The 14174-nt window shown below is 37.1% G+C and overlaps 1 protein-coding gene across 4 annotated transcripts in view; it reads left to right on the forward strand.

The window, feature by feature from the left end:
• Positions 1-14174, forward strand: part of LOC126354374 (tudor domain-containing 6-like) — a 195681-nt gene that overhangs the window by 54411 nt on the left and 127096 nt on the right. For all 4 annotated transcript variants that reach the window (XM_050003965.1, XM_050003968.1, XM_050003967.1 and 1 more), the window contains 2 exons: positions 9554-10329; positions 10426-10481. In XM_050003965.1, coding sequence (XP_049859922.1) covers positions 9554-10329; positions 10426-10481 — 832 coding nt within the window. The remainder of the gene's footprint in view (positions 1-9553; positions 10330-10425; positions 10482-14174) is intronic.

Raw genomic sequence — 14174 nt, forward strand, 5'->3', positions numbered from 1 at the left:
TTGCATACTGAATTACACATTCAGTATTCTCATATACTTTCCTTTGTCTCTTCATCGTCTGCATGTGACCTCTGCATGTATACCTGAACTGTACTATTGTTGTTGCCGGCCGGTGTGGCCGTGCGGTTCTAACCGCTTCAGTTTGGAACCGCGTGACTGCTGCGGTTGCAGGTTCGAATCCTGCCTCGGGCATGGATGTGTGTGACGTCATTAGGTTAGTTACGTTTAATTAGTTCTAAGTTCTAGGCGACTAATGACCTCAAGTTAAGTCGCATAGTGCTCAGAGCCATTTGAACCATTTTTTGTACTATTGTTGGAATTTGTTTGCTGTCAGTTCTGAGGAGGCTAATCCTATCACAGTAACTCATTCTGCACCATGTTCCTATTGTGGTGAATCCTACTTTCACAACACTATTTTCTGCTGCTTTTGATATTACCTTATATTCATATGACCAAAATTCCTTATCAACTTTCTGTTTCATATTATGGAACCCTGTCCATACCAAGACGGAGCCTTTGCATTTCCCTTTTCAGATTTTCTATCTTCCCTACCTTACCCTTTCAATTATTCAGTCTTTTTCTCATGGTCACCTCTGGGCAATCCCCTTCTGCAGATCCAAATAATAGGGCCAACCAATCATCTTTTACCAATGGAGAGATCATCAAGACACATTTTCAATTATAGGCCACAAGTGTGAATACACTTGTGTAAATTATGCAGTGGTTTCTATTGCCTTCTGCATCCTCATGCCATTGATCATTGCTGATTCTTCTCACTTTAGAGGTGGCATCACAACCCAAGGGCAAGAATGTGATATGAACCTCTGCCCACTTCTCTGCTCTCATTGACAAGGCTGTTTGCAAACTTGGGTAACTATGTACAGCAGGCATCTGTGGCCACCATTTATGATAATCAATACCTAGGCCATGGTGATCCTGATCTGTCTTATTGCCTAGTATATTTGTTAATAGATATAAATTTGGTAGCTTACATATACTTATTTTGGATGTTATTACAAAAGTTGGTGTAGGGGTACTCTTTAACAGCTTTGTGTCAAATCATTTGGTTGTTAACTGTATGATGGATCAGTTAGTTGATTTCAGTTTTTTTTACTATGATTAAAAGAACATAGTACACAAAGGTTAATTGTGTTATTAAAATCGATGTAGACTGTGGCATACTCCGCATGTAGATAAGTTTGATGTTAAGTGTGAGAACAAATGATGGGAAGAGGAGGGGATGAAAGTATGAGAAATAAGTTTTGGAGATAGTTTGTGAGGATAAGCATGGATAAATACTGACTGCCATTACTACACAGTCTAATCCAGATGCATTTGTGGAGCTCTGCTTATTGAATATGGTGAAAATGATTATAAATAATTTCTGTTTGCATGTTACCACACCACTGCTTCACTTTCAGTTGAATGTTGCAACTGAAATTTGCTTTATATCTCACAGATGGCTGACTTGGCGATTACCAATAATTGTGTTTCATTTGGCTGCACTTAACTCGTGTTGTACATCCATCTGTAACCCTAAAGCTAGAAAACGTTTTTGCTGAGCATGCGGGAGTTTACATTAGTGAAATGTTTACTTGGAGAGCCTATATTGCTTTTCATTAGTATTATTATTTTTAAGTCCTTGAGATGCTTTATGCCCAGTGTGTCTCTTTTTATTATTGTATTGTATTCCTTGTCGAAATAGTTTCGTAATATGAACTGATGGACTATATGAATAATTCTACTTATTTCTTCATGATGCACAACATGGAGTAGTGTTGTTGTTATTATCATGCACACTCTTTGCTTGAACAATGTGTAGATATGTGTGACTTGTTTGAGTAAGCATGTTTTTGTATCAGGGAATGTTGTTATTAATATTGACTAGTTAATAGGAATGTTTGTTAATCATTTGCACAATGACTTTTTTGTTGCTAGTAGTGTTAGTATTTTTTGTGTGAACATGCTAGTAAGAAAATATTGACATGATAGTTAAATTTAATTCGAACCGTAGTACAGCATTGACAGTTACATATATAAAGGTAACATCAGCTGTCTTCAGTCACAAATCATGGTTGTTATCAAGTATAGTCATATGTCAGAATAGGAGAAATACATAAATATTCACGTAAGCACAAGAACAACAATGGAGTGAACACTGAGATGCGCAGAATATGATTCCTGCCACCAACATATAGAGAATGATTCCGTGGTGATAATACAAACTTTCAGAGATCATGGAGATGGGTAATTGTATCAATCTAGGTAAGGGACCGTGATATGGAAATATGGAAAGGTATAAGGGAAAATTGTTCCTATGCCACTGACAGTGGAGCAGATGTACTGGTACTGCTGTTGTTAAGATTGTAGGGTAGACAACTGTGTTATAGTTTGGACCAAAACAAGAAAAAACGTCTAGTAAACAAGGGCTGTCAGATGCATGCCTTAGAAGCTATGAACACTTGACACCTTTGCTACTGAGAAAAAGTCTTCCTCGGAACAAATGTACATAGCTTTAAAGGTATTCATTTCAGCGACTATATTTATGTGACGTTTCCCTTGTTTTGGTCCATACTACCACATCTTAAAAGTTGAAAGTTGCCCACCCTACAGTGTTAGCAAGAACAATGCCGTTACATGGATTCCACCGTCAGAGGTATCAGAATGGTTTTTGCTTATAACTTGCAACTTTATCATTTCTGGACCTCAGATTGATACATTTACCTGTCTCCATCATCCCTGAAAGCTTTGTATATAGCCTCCTTTTGTGGTCCTTATGAAGAGCACCTGTCCCACTTCCAAAATATTTTGATTTGCATTGATAGCAGCAATTATTAGCAGCAGTTATTATTCATGACTGCCATTAATAATAAATTAATGTGAAAAAGAGAACAAATATGTATAATATTGTTTCAGTTCCTGTGCAAATTGTAAACACCACATTTGTTAGTGTACTGTGCTACGGTCACCCCATAGATATTTGCAAAATCTGTGTTTCTACAATGTAAATTATCCATGCTTTGTCTATTCAAGCGGTAATTGAAGACATATAATTTTTATGTAAATGTTTATTTTAGTTAGTTTTGTTTCGTCATCAGCCATAAACCATATTTGTGAAAGAGGACAAGAGATAACTGCCCTGTACAAATAGTGATGAAGTTATATGTTAATCACCGGATGATAGGCCTTTAGGGCTCAAAATCTGTTGTGCTTATTAATAAATACCACAATTTGTGACTGAAGGTGGGTGTTTCAGGTTATTTTTTACAGTATATTTTATTTAAGATTACAGAAAATAACAGTTTGCAGCCTACATTAATAAATTTGTTAACGTGAATCCAATTAATTAATTTTCACATAAAATGATTGATTAAGATGTGAATATGTTCTGCATATGAGAATAAAAATGACATTATTGATTTTCTTTTTATAGCAGTTTTTATTGTTCTTATATTTTTCGTTTAAATCTCCGTGTGTGTTTGTGATGGTTTTGTACAGGATCATTTGTACTGATAACAAAATTGTAAAACCATCATGTCTGTCTGTCTGTTTGAAAACGCTGATCTCCAAAACTACTAGATCAATTTCATGCGATTTCGCTAGGTAACATGAGAGTAGCTTGGGGTAATGATATAGGCTTTATTTCATCAAAATCGGATCACGGAAAAGAGAGATTGTAATTTGAAGTTTCATCTAAAATTGTCTTTTCAGCTTAATAATTTGGATGATTAATCACAATGGCATAGTAAACAAAGGAACCAGTATAGGTGCTGTTAGTTTGTTTAACGTGAGGACAGCTGTATTTTCGGAACTTAGCATCAGTGATGGTATTAAACACTGCTGTCTTACCTTTATAAATACAAACTAATGGCGAATTTACTTATTTCACCTTTGGTATTTAAAACTTCACGACATTGCTTTGCTTCTTTTGACCGTTTTTTATTTTTTTAATTATTATTTCTTGCTAGGAAAAACTATTAAGTTTGCTTTGTGATTTGGGTGCCTACTCATTACATTTTGATTTTGTTTTGTTAATGAGTAAAAATGCCTTAAAAATGGTAGATTTTTTCTGAATGGCTAAAAAAACTGAGGACTTAGCAGTCTCAAGAGTCCAGTGGAGATCTTGAGGGGAGAACTGCTGTAGCTCGAGAACATCAGGCTTAACTTACTCTTCGGAAATTCCTTCCAAAAGTGAAGTGCAACATAACTCTGATTGAGAGTGTCTTGCATTATCTCACTCCTCAGAACACTCACAGAGGCTTAAAGTTACTTCTCTCCAACATAACATAATAAAAGCAGGAAATGTTGACGGGAAGTGGTGTAGGAGAGTGAGCTTTTATACCTCAAGTCTTGGTTATTGCTTACAGTTTACCATTTCGCTTTAAATATGTACAATTTCCAGTGAGTTTATGGCATGACCATAAACAAAGCAAAAGACCAGATGATGCATATTGCAGGTGTGGATCTTGGTGTAAATTACTTTTCACATGGCCAGCTTTACATGGCTCTCTCTCATGTTAGTGAAGCTTACAAGCTTATTGTTCGTCTCCCCAATATTACTACTTCAGATGTTGGATACAAAGAAGCTTTTATAAGTCAAAAATAAATTCCACATGTACAAAGTTTTGGGCACAACTATAAATAAATACCCTAGCAGCGTTGAGTCTCTCAGCTAGTACCTAATAAGAAAGCTCTATAATCTGCTATGCTTGATGATTCATTGTAGTATATGAAGTAAATAAGGAAGGTGAATTTTGCTCTACAGTAAATTTTGTTATGTTCTTTGAACAAAGCTCCATAGAGCTTGCAGTATTTGACTGTAATTTTTTTTATTTACACAATATAAGGATTAAATGTAAAACACACACACACACACACACGGGGGTAAGTGTTGGAGGGAAGGATCCAGACGACATTGATTGTGAAAAGCCTTTGAATTGCAGCATGTTGTGCTCAGCAGTGTGTTTTGGCACTAGGGTGTCAACTCTGCTCTTGGTCACACTTTGGTGGTGGCTATTTCTTTGGGTGGACAGCTGGTTGGTGGTTATACCCACAAAATACTGTGTAGAAATTAGAGGGATATTGCTGGGGTGTGACCCATGTGATGTAGGGGCAGGTAAAGTGTAGGTGTGGACTAGGATACTGCACAGATGTGGTGGCTGGCAGAATATCACTTTAAGAAAGTTGGGAAGAATTGTGGTTGTGAAGCCCTGCAGCTGCAGCCTTTACAGTTGGTTCGTAGGGATGCCTAGAAGAGTTAAAGGTGTGTGTGAATATGGCAGAGGAAATCTGCCTGCGAACTTGGGTTTGTTGAGTGCAGGCTGGAGGTAATGTAATACCTGTCTTTGAAGGTCTCATTAATACCTCCTGCATACTATGTTGCAGGTGCACCATCTATGGATGGCATAACAAATGGTGGGCTTTGTGTGAACAGAGGTTTTGATGGAGCCATTAGAAAAGTGGAGGTCAACAGTCCAGATGTAGAGATCCTGGGCTGAGGAGGTCAAGTTGAAGTGGATAGGACACAATGTGCTGAGCTGTAGAGGGATGAGAATAGAGCTCTGGGGCCCTGATCATGAAGATAGCATGAACCTGACCTAGATGGGATGTGGTATTTTGGGTGGCTAGGAAGATTTCCTCTATGGCCTGTAAATAGGTTGACATACGATGATGCCATGTGGACGCCAATGACGTTGCTGTGGTTTTGTGTGTTTTCACCTCAAGGGAGTAGTAGTTATTTGTAAGGATGTACTTTGTAAGGTGTATAAGGAATGAGGTGGTGTGTTTGGAATCAGGAGGACATTGGGAGATGTAGTGTTCGATAGAGGCAAGGCTAGGCCATGGTAATATTTGTGTATAGGGTGGTGTGGCAACAGTGATAAGTTGCAATTCAAGCGACGATAGTGCCAGGGACAGCTGAGGCTGTGTAGATGTGGGAAGCTATGCTGCAGGTTCTTGACAGCTAGAATCAGGATTGTTTTGGTGGGAACACAATAGCCAACCACAATGGCATCTCTGAGATTGTTAGGTTTATGGATTTTGGTAAACATGGAGAAGGTGGATGCAGGGGAGGTGAGGGAGTAACTATAATGAGGGAGATGGTTTCAGGGGAGAGATTCTGGGATGGACTTAAATGATTTGGGTAGAGAATTAATGGAATCACTGTGGCAGTTCCAATTGGTGGAAGTCAGGCAGTTGGCAGATACCTTGTATCGGGTAATCATTGTGATTTGCCATTACAGTAATGGAGTCTTTGTTGGGTGTAAGATTGGATCAGAGTCTGCCTTGAGATAATGGATGACTGTTCTTCCCTCTGTTTAAAAGTTTTTAAATCTGGAAAGGAGGGGTTCTGCCAATTTGGAGGTAAAGAATTCCTGGAAGGTAACTTGGAGTTATGTGGTAGTGGAGGAGAGCTATTGTACACAGGTATGAACTGGGGAAGACAAAGTTCAGTGTTGGATTTTAGTTGGTGAGATTGTAGCAAACGTGTTACAATCAGTAGAAGGAGAGTAGTTCTTTAATGAGTGCAAACTTGGAAGTGGTGCTAAAGCTGAGGTTGGACTGATTGATTGAGGACTGTAGGATTGAGCTTTTTGGTAGATAAATTGACAACAGTTTTTTTTTTTTTTTTTTTTTTTTTTTTTTTTTGCATGTTGGGAGTTTTTGGGATGTGCCATATTTAAAAGTTCGGCAAGGCGAGGTCTGGTTACTATGAGGGCTTGACGAGGGTGTTTGCTGGAGAAGGGTAGCTTTTGATGGGCAGTAGTGTTATGTAGATACTAGTTGTATTCAGTAGGTTTTATGTGTATAATGATAATATATTGTTAAATTTAGAAGAAATCAAAATAACAGTAGTTTTTACTGTGCAGGGAGTATTTGTAGCAGTAAGCAAACCAGTATCAAGAGCAAACGCTATTTTTTTTTTTTACCTTAAACATTGATCCTTCAATCCAGCTCTGCCCTTTCTCAGTTAGATTTTATATAGTCCTTCACAACAGGAGAAATATAACAAAATATTTAAAAGATAATATTTTTATTGCTGCCCTGTTGTAAATCAAAGGATATTGTCAAGTTACTTTCCAATTTCTTCATGTCAGTAAAATAAGATTGTCAGACTGCCTGCCTCAGATTCAGCATTATAATTTGACGTAAATGTCCATCTATCCATCCAACTATTTCCTCTGGTTTTGGATCAAATGGTAATCACTGGGAGCCAAGTTCATTGAATTGCATATTAAAAGCATTTTGTAGTCAAGGCCTTGCAGTTATGCAACAGTAATTGTAAATGAATGATGAGTTGCATTGTTATTGTAAGATTTTTCATGTTGTGTGTGAATAGTACCTTTGGTCTGTCTAGGAATCAACGATATTACTCGCCAGTGATACTTCTGTTCTTGAGTCTCTAAACACCACACCACAAACAGCTAAAAATATTTTTTTACAGCAATTACACTTTTGTCTTCCATTATTTTGGTAGCCTCTTCATCTCTCTCTTATAATGAAGCGCCCACATTTTTCTACTGTTGTGAAATGTCAGAGAAGTCGATTGGGTTAAACAGGTCTAATCACATTGAGGAATGATACGTGTTTGTTGATGGTTAACAGATGCTGCATTCATTGAGACCACAGCATTTTTATAGAAAAAAATCGCAAAATGTTGTGGATGTGGTCTGTCGAGAATTTGCAATATTGCAAGCTTACATAACTACAATGTAGTAATCGTTGAATTTGCAATTGTGAATTTTTGAGACAGTTTCATCAGTTGTGTAGGTTCTTGGATTTTAGGAGCATTCATGTACATCAATGTATACTCATTTATTTAAAAAAATTAAAACGAAGGAAAGCTTCATTACTTGCTGCTTTTTTTCTATTCATTGTTTTCAGTGCACACAAACAAATAAATTAGTAAGATAGATCCTGAAAATTCGCATTTGGCATCACCCCTGGCTTTTCCGTCATGGGAACCAGCTCTGGGGAACTAAACCTCTCCCAGGGGCTTAGCCAATCTCTTTTTGGCCCTCTCGCTATGAGGAGATCATTTTAGCAGGTAGCAGCTTTGTGCTCATTGTCGTCAACCTTTGACGTTTCTCCATTTTTTGACCAAATTCTTTTTTTTTTAACTACTTACATACTAATATATGTTTGCTGTTTGAGTTATCGGCCATTTTAGCAAATGACGTGTGGGCTGTTGACAGCATTTTATGTTTTATCTGTCGTAGCAATATGGCGACGGACGATTAATCTTTAGTTTGGGACCTCTGCTTTCCCTACAGGTTTTGTGCATTTTTCTCCAAGAAAAGTCCTTGTTCTTAGCTGTTTTACTTTCCACCAGCGGGGTTTAATGTGTAGTTGCTTTTAACTGCTTTTTTGTATTAGTGTTTCCTTTTGGAGGCTGTTTATTCCAGAATGAATCTTTCACTGAGCGACAGTGTGTATTAGGAAACCACCTGGCGGATGGAAACCTTGAAACTAACCAAGACTAAACCAGGAACTGTTGGGTTTGATTCCAGATCTTGCACATGGCTCAAATTCTGTTTATTAATGTATCAGGTTTCAAGTCCTGGAATCAGTCAAAAACTGCAACATGTACCTCGTATAACATGATACAGGCTAGCTGTTGCTCCACAAGACAAGGGCCACTGTAGTCTGTGCCTTCAGTGAGCTCATTCCACAGTCACACTGATGAAGATGGGGGAAACTCCCAGGAATGGCCTAGAGAATTGATATTCTGTGTGCATTATGTCGATTTGTCATAAAGATGGATTCCATACCATTTTAAATGGTGGCACAAAGAGAGCTATGTTTGCATTCCATTTGGTGGGCCTGCTGGTATGTTCTGGTCACCCTTCTTAAATGAATTTCACTACCAACTGCAGTGTGGAGTATTCTGTAGTGGCTCAAGCTGTATGCTGGCCGTACTATGTTTTATGTGTTTGTTTTCTATGTCTGTGTCCATTTGAAATCACACGCCTCCCTTATGTAAGTGAGTGTATTCTATGCTAATTTTAATGTGAAAGAGTGAGTTTCTATTCTTCGTTATGAAGAGCTGAAGGCTTGCCTGGTGTTGAAGTTATGAGACTAGGTCCCAGTCTGAGTTTGTGATAGAGCTTTATGTAGTTTTTTTCCTTGATTAATTTAAATGAAACGGTGTTTATAGAAGGTTGATTATGAATTTTCATTAAATATTTATTTTACCTAAGAAGATTGAGATCTGAATGTTTTTGTGCTTGGTAGCATCTTGTGAAACAAGCTGTATGTTTTTAATGGCTAAATGTTTTGTATCAGTGTTATTAAACCTTTTTAGTGGAGATAAAGGCTGAGCTGCCACTGCATAGTTTGATACAGTGATTGATATGTAATAAATAAACTTTTTTATTGTATTCTTCTCTGATGTAAGCATATTAGGTCAGATTTTCAGCTTGTGTTTGTACAGAAATGTGTGTGTCGATTGTGAACATAGCAGGTTAAGTTATTTATGCTTTGTTGAGTACATGAGATTTGTGCTTTTGTTTAATTTTTACTCTCCATTTTCTATTTATTTATTTTTTGACAGAGGTAGTGAGGACAGAAATTCACCATTTAGAAAGTCACAGAGGCATGACAATTCAGTGTCACACTGGCAGAACAAAGGAGACAGAATGTCATCAGAGTCTTCTGATGCAGGGATAGCGAAAGGTGGCAACAGATTTTCGAGTGGTACACATCGCAGAGATGACCATAAGTCAAACAGTGAAGCAGGACGAATGGGGAAAGAGAAAGAGTGGGATAGAAACACAAAGTTTGGTAATAAAGGTGGACGATATAGGGGTGAGAACACGGAGGCTGGTGGTGAGTCACAAAGTGATGTATTTCAAAGTGACAGGGGAACAAGGCAGGGGAATAGCAGGGACCAAAGGAGATTGCCTGGTAATGAGAGAGATGATGATACTGAGAACAGATGGGCACCAGAACGAGGGAGGGATAGGCCATATGATAGTAACAGAAGAGGAAATGGAGGAAGATTTCGTGGATCTGACCGAGAAACTGATGGTGACAGTGGAAGGCCTTCTAATTTGGATACCAGTAGATCATACAGCGATAACAGAGGAGGAAGTTATGGAAATCGTGAAAGAGATGGAGGGAACAGAAGAGGTGGGAGATTTGGTGATAGAGATAAAGGTAGAGACAGAAACAGTGATTGGAATGGAGGAGGCAGAGGTGGTAGAAGATTTGGAACAGCAGCTGAAAATTCAAGTTCTGAAGACTCTGCACGGAGCAATAACAGAAAATGGGAGGAAAAGCCTGATCGAAATGCCAACAAACGAGACCGGTGGAACTCGAGAGATATTGGTAAGCAAGCAATAAATTTGTTGATTTTGTGAATAAGAAGTAATTCAAACAATTTTGCATTGTGAGTTATTGTTTACTGTTTTATTGTCCATTTAGGGAGTTCACATGGTGGTTATCAGAATGATATGAATACTACTGCTGTGGCAGCTGAGGTAAGAATTTTGTTTTGGGCTACTTTCACATGTTATTAATTTTTGTATTTTCACTGAATTGTCATGTATGCCTGCCTGGATTTGACCCATATTTTTAGTCACACACATTTATTTTTTATTGACCCCTCAGTCACGTTCATGTATTTTTTATTGACCACCTTAACCTTAGTTATGTCCAGTAAGGAGACAGTGTGTAGACATTGCTACAAGTGTGCTGAGTGTTAGCCATCTTTACTACCAGATTTTGTTTCCTTTATCACATTCTCTCTCTCTCTCTCTCTCTCTCTCTCTCTCTCTCTCTCTCTCTCGCTCTCTCTCTCTCTCTCCCCCTCTCCCCGCCTCCCTCCCTCTCCCCTCTCCCCCCCCTCCCCTCATTCCCTCATTTACATTATTTCACTTTGGCACTTGGGTCAATCCAAATGAAGTGGTCAAATAAAAATTAAGTTGGTTGCTTGACCATTTTTAAATATTTTAATTTTTTTATATGTGATTACCCTATAATTGAGAAGTTCAAAACAGTTTTTAAGAAAGTTTTATCTTTCACCTGTTTTGAATGGCGGCCATTTTCGTTTGTAATCGTGCAACGATGTTTCGGTTTAGAGATGTTAGCAAAAATATGAATATCTCTGCACTGGGTTAAGTTACAGCATTGCAGTTTACACAGTTGTTTTTAGGAAAGTGTCCTGTACAACATTGTCTATTACACTAAATACCCTAAATTCAAAAATAACCAGGCAAAATGGCCTCCAAAGTTTGGTATCCAAATTTTTAAAAATCCATTTTTTGGGCCCAAAAATAACAAACAGAGTGATCTATGAGAGTCTATTTTTTCCTGTAGTTAGACATCATACACTGCTAGCCTCATATAGAGCAAGAACACATAAAAATGTTTCCTTAATTTTTTATGAATTTTTGAAATTTGAAAATTTTCATTTTTTGTGAATTTTGGGGTTGGTTATCTCGGGTGGGACTGAATATAAAAATACGATTTTTGCACTGTTTGTACACCTATATGATAGCAATGTACTGTAAAAATTTCAACATTGATATCTGATTGTGAACAAAGATATGAATTTTTGAAAATGAGGAGATAATTCACATTACTCTACAACTGATCTTATGGCTGTTGCCTATATATGTGTGAAATTGGTGGGATATAATCAATTATTATTGAAGTAAGGTACTGAAATATATAAAAAAGTGGAAACATCACTGAAATTAACATTTATATTATTTTGACATACTTAAAATAAATATTTTCAATTAATATCCTTCGAGATGCGATTGTTCCTAAACCTGGTGGTGAATGTTAAGAACACTTATTTCTTCAGACAGCTTCTGTGATCGAGAATAAGACCTCTTAGTTGTGGTAAGTTCAAGCCCTGAAAGTTTCCTTAAAACATTTTTCATTGGTATCCAAACTTTGTCACTAGATTTCTTGAATGATGTTCTTGGACCAGCAGGATGGTAAAAATGCGCAAAAACATCATTGTTTTCCAAACTTACTCTTTCAACCTCTGCAAGCCACCACTGTTCACATATGCCACTATGTCATTCAACATTAAAGACATAGATGTAATTTTACTGGCCCAATGATCCTAATAAATTTCGGTTTCTGATGTTACATAGCATCGAACTTAAGTTTTCTGCAATTCCAAGGAATTTGTGGAAATGTCTTGTTCCTTTTATTGTTATAGTTCTCAAATCTGGTTTGAAGTGTTGTTTTCATATGCAGAACCCTTTCATCTTTCTTGATCAGAAAATAGGTAATGCCTTTAATATTATACTTGCAAAAGACATACATGTCCTGTACTGTGAGAATTTGGTCTGTGGTTGGTCTTTGTAGGCTGGCTTTACTTACTTCATGTTTTGTTGTACCTCCTACTCCATCACAAGCATTTTTACCACGGCAAGATGCAAAAAAAGGGCCATTCAGCCTCCAACCCAAAGTCTACTTTGTGGTTGCACAGATTTGAAGGATTCTTTTTGTTCTTATACTGACTACCACTTCCATCTGAAAAGTATATCAGCTTCTCAACATTGGGAAAATTTTCTGTTATGTAATTTATAACATACTTTTGAAACACATGTACAGCCAAAGTGTTATGTTCCAAGTAGTCCCTTAGTATGCAAATTGAAGAACTGCAAGCTTCATCTCATTTTTAAAGTAGAGAATAAATGGCTACACTGGTCATTGACCCAGTGGTACTCTAGTATTGCATCCTGAATCACAAGTGTAAAATTTTCTGCAAAATCAGCTAACACTATGCATTCAGTTTCATGAAGTTGTCTTTTTTGTCCTTCAAAAACTTACTTTGAATTTTAGAAACCTAGCGGTGACTTCTGAGTTTTTGTATGTTATCAATTAAAGATTCCAAGTACTCTTCCTGAGATTTAACCACTGTTATCATTCCTGCCCTGTCAGTTCTCAGCCACTGCTTGAAGGTAATACTGTCTGGCATTTCCTCATCATATTCGTGAAACAATTCAGTAACTGTTTCCTTACCAGGGCATTTATTCCACAAACTCATCATGCAGTTATAACTGTTAGTGTCACAGACCATTAAATCTAGTAACTCTTTGTAGTTAAGATAACTGAATTTTGCACCTGAAATCGTCAGTTTGACATTTTGATGCTATAAACAAATACGGTGGGTGTCCCTGAGGATCCAGCCAAAATACACCACTTAGGGCCGAGGCCACAAAATTTCGACCTTCCAATTTTACATTCAGGATGAGAATTTTTGAAAGCTACATAAAGTTCAGTTAAAATTTGACAGCACTAGTCGTTTCTGTTTTGTTACTTTAACTCCATTTATAACAACTCTTTTGGTATCTTTGCAACTTGGGCATATTCTACTGTTTTCATCATCTTCAAAAAACTGCTGGATCTATTTGTTTCTTCACTTAGACCTACTCCTTTCTTCTTTCCTAAAACTGGAAGAGTGCCTTGCTCTTTCACTAATTTTCGGGTTAGTTTAACCAAACAATGAGAAACATTGAATTCATGAACTATTTTTTCTCTTGACCATGAGTCAGGGAGCAAACTCGAAATTTTAACTTTTTCCACTTTAGATGTCACTGAACATCTAATTTGTAATTTCTCTATTAAGCTCAAATATTTATTGTCAGATGATGCTGGTGTAGGTCTTCTTCTTTAGAAATAATGTTGGTATCTGTATTATTAAAGCATGATGCCAAGTCTCTTCTAATTTTGTCTGAAATTTGTTGTATCTTATTTTCAACAGCTACTTTTCTTCTTCTGCTACTTAATTTTATTATTTTCGAAGCAGGAGATACGTCTAACTTAGAACAAGCAAAATCCAATATGCCAACAGCTTCATCATTAGGAATATTAATTGTCATTAACAAGGTTACATGATTCTGGTTCTGGATTCACAACAAATATTTTTGAGTAACAATTTGGGCACAGGGTATTTTCAGGGATCACATTATGTTTCACTTGGGAAGCTGTTTCGCTCTCACATAACAAGAACAAATGAAGTTTTATTTCCCTCAAACCTTTATTAAATAGAGGATCACAGAACTTTCTTCCAAAAATGTGGTTGTACTTCAGAATATATTTCTTCTCATGATCGTCACACACTGATGTTACAGAATAACTTACTCGAAATTTAAACAAAGTTTGTGTAGCTTCATCAAAGTCATTGACAGTTTTCAAGTTTTTTGAAA

Source organism: Schistocerca gregaria, chromosome 3, assembly GCF_023897955.1.
Source record: "Schistocerca gregaria isolate iqSchGreg1 chromosome 3, iqSchGreg1.2, whole genome shotgun sequence".
Lineage (NCBI taxonomy): Eukaryota > Metazoa > Arthropoda > Insecta > Orthoptera > Acrididae > Schistocerca > Schistocerca gregaria.